The sequence below is a fragment of the Lycium barbarum genome, chromosome 8, assembly GCF_019175385.1.
Source record: "Lycium barbarum isolate Lr01 chromosome 8, ASM1917538v2, whole genome shotgun sequence".
Taxonomy (NCBI): Eukaryota; Viridiplantae; Streptophyta; class Magnoliopsida; order Solanales; family Solanaceae; genus Lycium; species Lycium barbarum.
The window spans coordinates 94,831,144-94,839,759 of record NC_083344.1 but is presented as its reverse complement, the minus strand read 5'-3'; the positions used below and the strand labels follow the sequence as shown (position 1 = coordinate 94,839,759).

The 8,616-nt window shown below is 37.3% G+C and overlaps 1 protein-coding gene across 1 annotated transcript; it reads left to right on the top strand.

The window, feature by feature from the left end:
* The first annotated feature begins 1,739 nt into the window (after positions 1-1,739).
* Positions 1,740-3,146, top strand: LOC132607969 (uncharacterized). Its single transcript, XM_060322050.1, has one exon. It carries the CDS (start codon positions 1,740-1,742, stop codon positions 3,144-3,146), a length of 1,407 nt encoding a protein of 468 aa, XP_060178033.1.
* The last annotated feature ends 5,470 nt before the right edge of the window (positions 3,147-8,616 follow it).

Below are 8,616 nucleotides of genomic sequence, written 5' to 3'. Positions count from 1 at the left end.
CATCTCAAAGAACCTGTGAAAGTAGCTTACTTTGACAAAAAACATGTGTATTTGGACTTTGGTAACGTTTTAGACTTCAATCACATTAGCTTTAAGAATTTTATTCACATTGGTGAATCTCCTATGAAGATTCTTAAATGGAGCCCGGATTTCAAACCTGAAGAGGAAACAACAATTGCTCATGTTTGGATATTAATTCATCAATTACCGTGGCACTTGTTTAGATGGGATTTGGTTTCTAGAATTCTAAACTCTGTGGGTACTGCTGTGGCTCCTGATATGGCAACTTACTCCAAATCTAGGGGTAATGTTGCAAAGATAAAAGTGGAGGTGGATCTCCTTAAACCTAGGCCAGATGAAATCTGGTTGGGTTATAACAGACTTGATGGTACTGAAGATGGGGTATGGCTCAAGGTTGAGTATGAAGATGCTCCAGACTACTGTGTTTATTGTAAAATGCAAGGGCATAAAGAACAAATCTGCAGAAACAAAGCAAGGGAGGACAGAATCAAAGCTCAAATTTTGGAAGACAAACAAAGGCAGAAACAAGAAACCAAAATCAATGATGATGGATTCACAACAGTTACCAAGAAAGGAAAATACAATAATCAAAAGAAAGAGGAAAAAGCTCAAAACAACACTAACAGCAACAAACAAGAGGTTTCAAATAACAAGACTGATAGACAGAAAACCAAAACCAAGCATGATCATGGATACAAGGAGCAACAACAAAATATGAAGGACCAGACTCATAGGGAAGACAGTAGTAACAACAAGAAGATACAGGGCAAGGAGATCCAAGAAAAGGCCCCAACTCAACAACAAAAACAGGATATAACACAAGGAATGAAAGAAACCAACGACAATAACAAAGGGAGGACACAAAAACAGCAAATTCAAGAGCAGCAGGAAACAGTTCACCTTAATACAAAAGCTGAAAATACAAGGAAAGCAAAATCTAAAGAAAATACCAACAACAATGCGGAGGTTAGGAGACAACATCAAGATATCACCAACAACACCAAGAACAATATGTTTCAAAAGGAGGGGCACAGGGTCAGTAGCATCAATAACAATACCAACAACTATCAAAATGAGGGAGACAAAAGGACACAAGACAGTAGCAGAGCTGACAAATACAGAATTAATCACAAGGAATTGGAAGAGGAGAAGAACAACAACAACATGAGCAAGAGAAAGATCAAAAGAATAGAAAAGCAAAAAAGAAAAAACATCAGGGACGTTAGTGAGATGAAGAAAAGTGAAGAACACAGTGAATCAGAATCGGAGGGACAAATAATTAAACAACATCAGGACAAATACAAAAGGGAGGGGAACAAAAACACAGAACAAGGCAGAAATAACATCACAGAGGAAGACATGGATGACATTCTCAGTGATGAGTTTGAGGATAACATAGGACAAGGAGAAGAGGAGTCATATTATAATTCAGCTACTGATTCAGAAGAGGATGAAGGCCAAAAAGACTCTGACAGTGATGCAGTTACAGATAGTCTATCGGAAGCTTTTACTGACTACCATCCAACAGATGAAGTTGATGAGGCTTTTGGAGATATAACTGATAGGGTCAACTTATCACCAAGAGGGGAAACATCAACATATAGAGGCAGAGGGGGAAGAAGTTACAAATATGCAGGAATCTCAACTAGGAGGGTTAAGGCTATCTTAGATATCAAATGATCAGTGCTCTATCGTGGAATATCAGAGGCATGAAATCTATGGGTGCCTTTGAAAGACTAAATCAACTCAAAAGACAATATAAAATCACTTTCATGACTCTTCAGGAACCTTTCTGCAGAAACACCAAAATTGACAAATGTAGAAGGGGTTTGGGGTATCAATTTGCATATGCCAATTGCTCTAACAAGATATGGATCCTTTGTGATGAATTCTTGGAGTGTAACATTATACATGACACTGAGCAACATCTCACATGCACTATCAACACTGGTAATGGGAAAATTACAGTCACTGCTGTGTATGCCAAGTGTGAGGCTAACTTAAGGGAGGAGCTTTGGGATGAGTTGATAAACATGGCTAGTAGTTGTAATAACCCCTGGATGGTGATTGGGGACTTCAACTGTATTATAGATCCTGACGAAAAAAGAGGGGGTAATCAACACAGAATGTCTGAGAGCATGCCTTTAATTAATTGCATGATGGATTGTGAATTAGCAGATGCAGGTTTTATAGGCTCAAAGTTTACTTGGTGTAATGGTTGGGCCCCAAGAGAGAGAATCTGGAAGAGATTGGATAGGGCATTGATAAATCAACAATGGAGTCAACAATATAACATCACCACTATTACCCATCTAGTGAGGACAGGGTCTGACCATGCCCCTCTTCTGATAACAGTGTCTAACAATAACAATGTCCCTCCAAAATACTTCAAATTTCTGAATTTGTGGGTGGATGAACCAAGTTTCATGGATGTTGTTCAAAATGCTTGGAATATAGAGACTGAAGGTAGTAAAATGTGGCAGTTTCATGCGAAACTCAAAAACACTACCAAAAATCTATCTTGGTGGTCTAGGAATTGCATTGGAGATATATTCAATAACACCAAGGAAAAGGAGAAAATGGTGGCTGAGCTGGAAGATCAGTGTCAGCAAAACAATAATGAAGAAAACAGGATGAAGCTTAATCAGGCTAATGCCAACTTGATCAGGCATTATAAAGTGGAAGAAGCTTTTTGGAAACAAAAATCTAGTATCAAGTGGCACAATGAAGGTGACTTGAATACTAGATTCTTCCACTCTGTTATGGCTTGCAAGAAAAACAGGCTTCTACTCACCAAAATCAAGAATGATGAAGGAAACTGGATAGAAGGAGTCAATGACATAGCCAAGGAAGCCATTATGTTCTTTGAGAAACAGTTCACTAGAGAGAACACTGTTATGGAGGATTCTATTTTAAGCTGTTTACCAAGGGTGATTGATCCAGGAGATAATGAGGAGCTGTGCAAACTTCCTACTCTTCAAGAGATTAAAGAAGTGGTTTTTAACATGAACTCAGATAGCTCACCTGGACCAGATGGAGTGAATGAGACCTTTTACAAGAAGTGTTGGGATATTATTGCAACTGACTTGTATGAGATGATACTGGAGTTTTTTTTCTGGCAGTGACATACCAAGATCCATATCCCACTCTTGCCTGATTCTTATTCCTAAAGTCAAGCAACCACAGAAGCTCGATGAATTTAGACCTATCAGTCTAAGCAACTTTTCATGCAAGATTATATCCAAGATTTTAAACAACAGGCTAATCCCATACATGAATAAGATCATCTCCCCCAATCAAACTGGTTTCATCAGGGGAAGGTCAATAACTGAAAATATTATTCTGACTCAAGAGATGGCTCACAACATGAAAGGTAAATATCCTAATGACAATGTGATATTAAAGCTGGATATGGCAAAAGCTTATGACAGAGTGTCATGGGACTATTTGATTAAGGCTATGAAGCAGATGGGGTTCTCTGAAACCTGGACTAGTATGATATGGAGGCTGATATCCAACAACTGGTACTCTATCAATATTAATGGAACTAGACATGGCTTTTTCAAATCCAGCAGAGGTCTCAAACAAGGAGATCCCCTATCCCCTTCACTTTTTGTAATTGGAGCTGAGCTACTGACAAGGCTCCTTGATGGTCTTGTTAATCAAGATTTTATTCCTTTCCAGGTGGATAAGAACAGTCCTACTATGACTCATCTATGCTATGCAGATGATACTATCTTGTTTTCATCTGGTGATCTTCTTTCTCTAGCTATGATGATGAACAAGTTGGATATTTATGAGAGGATTTCGGGACAGCAAATAAACAAAAGCAAATCTGGATTTATCATCCATCCCAAAGCTAATGATAACTTCAAAAATAATGTAAGAGCTGTTACTGGATTCTCCCATATCAAGCTCCCTTTTACATATCTGGGAAGCCCTATCTTTGTTGGAAGGAAGAAGATTTGTTACTTCAATGACATGGTAGTGAGAGCTACACGCAAAGTAATGGGATGGCACACCAAGACCCTCAGCATCGGAGGCAAAGCAGTGATGATCAAATCTGTTCTATCATCCTTGCCTCTTCACATCCTTTCAGTCATGCAACCTCCTAAGACTACTATTAAGCAAATAGAGATGGTGATGGCAAATTTCTTCTGGGGAGATACTAATGGTAAACACAAGCACCATTGGATCAAATGGAATGAACTATGCTATCCTACTTTGGAGGGTGGAGCAGGATTTAAAAGCATTCAAAGTTTTTGTGATGCCTTTTCTGCCAAGAATTGGTGGAACTTCAGAACGGGGAATTCTCTTCTCAAACAATTCCTGGAAGCTAAATATTGCAAAAGGATGCATCCGGTTGCCAGGAAAAGCAAGCCTGACCAGTCTCAAACTTGGAGAAGGCTCATGAATATTAAAGATAGATGTGAACCTCATATGATTTGGAGTATAGGTGAAGGAAATCTATCCTTTTGGTGGGATAACTGGACAGGGAAAGGTTCCTTGGCCAAATATCTTCATCTTCCTACTAAATCCAAGAAAATCAGAGTTATGGACTTCATGATTGAAGGAGAATGGTACATGAGCAAGCTTAGATCTGAGCTTCCGGTTAACATTGTTGATGAAATCATGAAAATTAAAATTCATAATGGGCAAGTAGACATGATCAATTGGACTGCTGAACCTAATGGCAAGTTCACTTGCAAGTCTGCTGGCAAAGTATTGAGAAATGCTAGAAATACCACCATGACGGCTCAAAAAATCTGGCATCCAAAGATTCCTTTTAAAGTAGCCTTTTTTATGATGAAGCTACTAAAGGGAAGGATCCCTACAGATGAAAAAGTGAGGAAATTTAAGGTGCATGGCCCTTCGATGTGTAATTGTTGCAAGTCTAAAAAGGAGGAGAATATCCAACATCTGTTTGTGGAAGGAGAAATTGCTCATCTATGGAAGAAATTCGGTGACTCTTGTGGAATCAAACTCCACAATGGATCCATCAGAACTATTGCAGTACAATGGTGGCTGGCTAAGACAAAGAACAAAATTCAACAAACCATGTATCAATGCTTACCAATTATCATGTGTTGGGAGATATGGAAGAGCAGATGCACCGCAAGATTTGAAGGGATTAAGGCTACTAAACACAGAATTGCAGACCAAGTGATCAGACTGATGATCCTCATCCTCAACAAGCAATTCCCTAGCCTCAATTTCAGAGGTAGCTGGCAAGATCTATGTAGCAAGATTGATAGAGCTAAGCCTATGATAACTACCAAGATCATCAAATGGCAAAAACCACCTGATAACACTCATAAGTTGAATACTGATGGATGCTCAAAAGGGAATCCAGGAGAGGCAGCAGGAGGAGGAATTCTTAGAGATCATCAAGGTAATATGAAAATGGCCTTCTACTCTTACTATGGCAAGTGTAGCAATAACATGGCAGAGGGTCGGGCTATTCTTAATGGGCTTCAGTGGTGTGTTAGTAATAACTATCATGTGGTTATCATAGAATCGGACTCTCTGATGATGGTGAACATGATAAATGGGAAAACAATACCATGTGGCAAGTTCATGACATTGTTATGCAGATTAGAAAAATCATGGAGAATGGCAATTTTCAGATCCAACACTGCTTCAGAGAAGCAAATGAAGTTGCTGACTTAATAGCAAACATTGGAGTTATGGAGAAACATGAAACCTTCTTCACAGAGACTTTTTCTTTGCCTAGACAAGTGAAAGCTGCTTTGAGGAATGACAGAGAAGGCATCCCTAATTTCAGGATCAGAATAAAAAAAGGGCACTTCAATTTCTTGACATGAGTGGCTGAGTTTATTTCTACTTCCTTACCTTATGGGTACATGCTAGGCACTTAGCTTATGATATATACTTTTATATAGGCAGTCCAAAAAGTTGTAACAATAGCATAGGGCACATTTTGTTCAAGGATGAATTATTTATTCTCATTATCCCTCACAGAGGAAAGGACTATCTTCCCCCTCTTGTACTCTTATTGCAGATGAAATGAACTGGTAGGGGTCTGCCTAACCCCCCACCACTGAGGTGGCTTAATTAAAAAAAAAAAAAAATTTAATTGACTTTCCTACAAGATCATATTATGCAGATGACTTCCAATCTTCCAATAAATCAATAATTTCTCTGTGTTCACAAAAAAAAAAAAAAAAAAGATGAAAGTAAAAATAAGTCTTTATAAAGAAGACCAAGAAGCATGAATAACGAATTTTCAGAGGTGAATAAAGGATTAAATTTAAGAAATTATAAAAATTTAAACTCATAGCAGTTCACTTAGAGTTGTGCCTTTATATATGCTGCAGAAAATGATAGAGAAAGCTTGGTTAGTATATTATATTCTCTAGTGGTAAATGTGCAGCTTATGGGTTCCCTACAATTATTATATACATAAAATGGATATAAAAGTATTGCCAAAATCGAAGAGTGCTCATTTTTTTTCACATTATAGTAAGAAGAATAATCCACATCATACATCTAAGGCTTTTCTTTTGATACGTCTAGTGGTGAAAATAATTAAGAAGCCCACTATCAACAGTGAAAATCTACCTTGAATCAAACTCGAACGCAACTGCATTATCAATGAGGAAATTCGATTGTTTTTTTCTTGTATTAGCATAAAATTTTTCACAAAAGCAGAATAAGGTAAAGAATCGTTAATCAGCTATAGAATTAACAGAATCTATCTACCTAATTTTATAGCCGTACACTTTTGTGTGTGTGGCATAGTGAGCACATATGCCTAATCAAAAGAATAAATATTTTAGAAAATAAAGGATAAGTAAATATAATTCAAATATCAGCGAATGCCCACAAACTTGTAGTTTCAGTCATAATCAATTCTTTTACTGGAAGAAGATATTTTAACCCGACTTCAAGCTTTGCATGAATACATGAATGATTTTATCAAGATACGCAAAAGTGCTAATGCCTAATAGTAAATGCTAGTACTCTTCACTCTTCCCAAAAGATATTATTGCATACGTTATAAGAAGACCATATACATTGTAGTTCAACTAACTTGGGGTTTTAATCATTAATAAAAAGTAATTATATACACCATCTTTACGTATTATATCATGAATGTTCTTCAGTTTTACCGTTACATATTTTTAACTCCAATGATTTATGAATCATCAATTATTTAACAAAGAACCGTTGATTTACATTTTTTTTGCGCGGATTGCCCTTCTTTTGGGTGGTTTTTAAATTTTGCCCCTCATATTAGTGGTCTTTAAACTATGCCCCTCATATTGCTGGTCTTTAATTTTTGCCCTTCGCATTGCAACACTGAGCGTTCACGCAGAAATCATGAGGTTCTGAGTTCGAACCCCCGCTCAAGCATAAATTAAAAAAGAAAACTGCAAGGCAAGATTTGGGTCGCGTGTATGCCGGACCCAGCATAACTTTGAGATCTCATGTCAACTTTTTACAGATTTTTAGTGACATCAAAATGCTCTATTAAAATTCAAGTGGTTTTTGTGTCAATGTCGCCTAAAGACTTTCTTTGCTACATTTCCTGTATTGGATATATTATAATTGCTCTTGTTAATATATTATGGGGTAGTGTTAGAAAAGAGTAGTTGTCGTGATTTTGTTCCATTATATCTAAGCCTAGTTTTTCATGAGTATTAACACTATGATAATTGTTGACAGCATTTGCATGACGATGAGTGGAAGAGGCCACGCACAAAGTTTTTACCATGAAGCCTTTTAGTTCTGTAATAATATTGGAATGAGGACAATGAAATTCTTCCTAGGTACCCTCATCCGGTGGGGGCATACTTTTAATGGGCAAACTTTGATGCCGGACCCGACATAAACTTGTGAAGGAATTACCAAAGTTATGCCGGGACCGGCATAAGTTTGGGTAATTCCTTAACAAGTTTATGCCGTTGGGGGCATACTTTTAATGGGCAAACTTTTATGCCGGATCCGACATAAACTTGTGAAGGAATTACCAAAGTTATTCCGGACCCGGCATACTTATGCCAAGTTTGCCCATAAGGCATAAGTATGCCGGGTCCAGCATAACTTTGGTAATTCCTTCACAAGTGTATGCCGGTGGGGGCATAGCGAATTTAAACTCTGTCTTGCGAATTTTTTTAAAAATTTTGACTGTGTGGGGGTTGAACCTGGAACCCATGGGGTTTAGCCGAAGGGCAAAACTTAAAGATTTCAAATATGAGGGGCAAAATTTAAAGACCACCCCAAAAGAAGGGCGATTGCCCGTTGATTTATGAATCATCAATTATTTAACAAAGAACCGTTTCATCTCCCAAGATGAATCCGGTGTAATGAACAATCTATATCTATATCTATAATAAAGATAGGCATATACAAGGTGATGTGGCACCTCTCTATGACAAGCATTGACATTTTTTTTTCTCATTTGTTTTTAGCATTTTCCTACTTTTTAATCTATGTGCTATTAAAAATGAAATTCAAAAGTCACCTCTTAGAGTAATTCCTCTACCTTGTGTTATAGATTTTAGCAAGTACTCAAATATTCAGTATATCATTTATTGTATTTGAGTCTATTTATTACGTATAACATTATTA

Excerpts from the sequence above, each read along its gene's own strand:
- LOC132607969 (XM_060322050.1), top strand. The coding sequence starts at position 1,740 with ATGGGTGCCTTTGAAAGACTAAATCAACTCAAAAGACAATATAAAATC.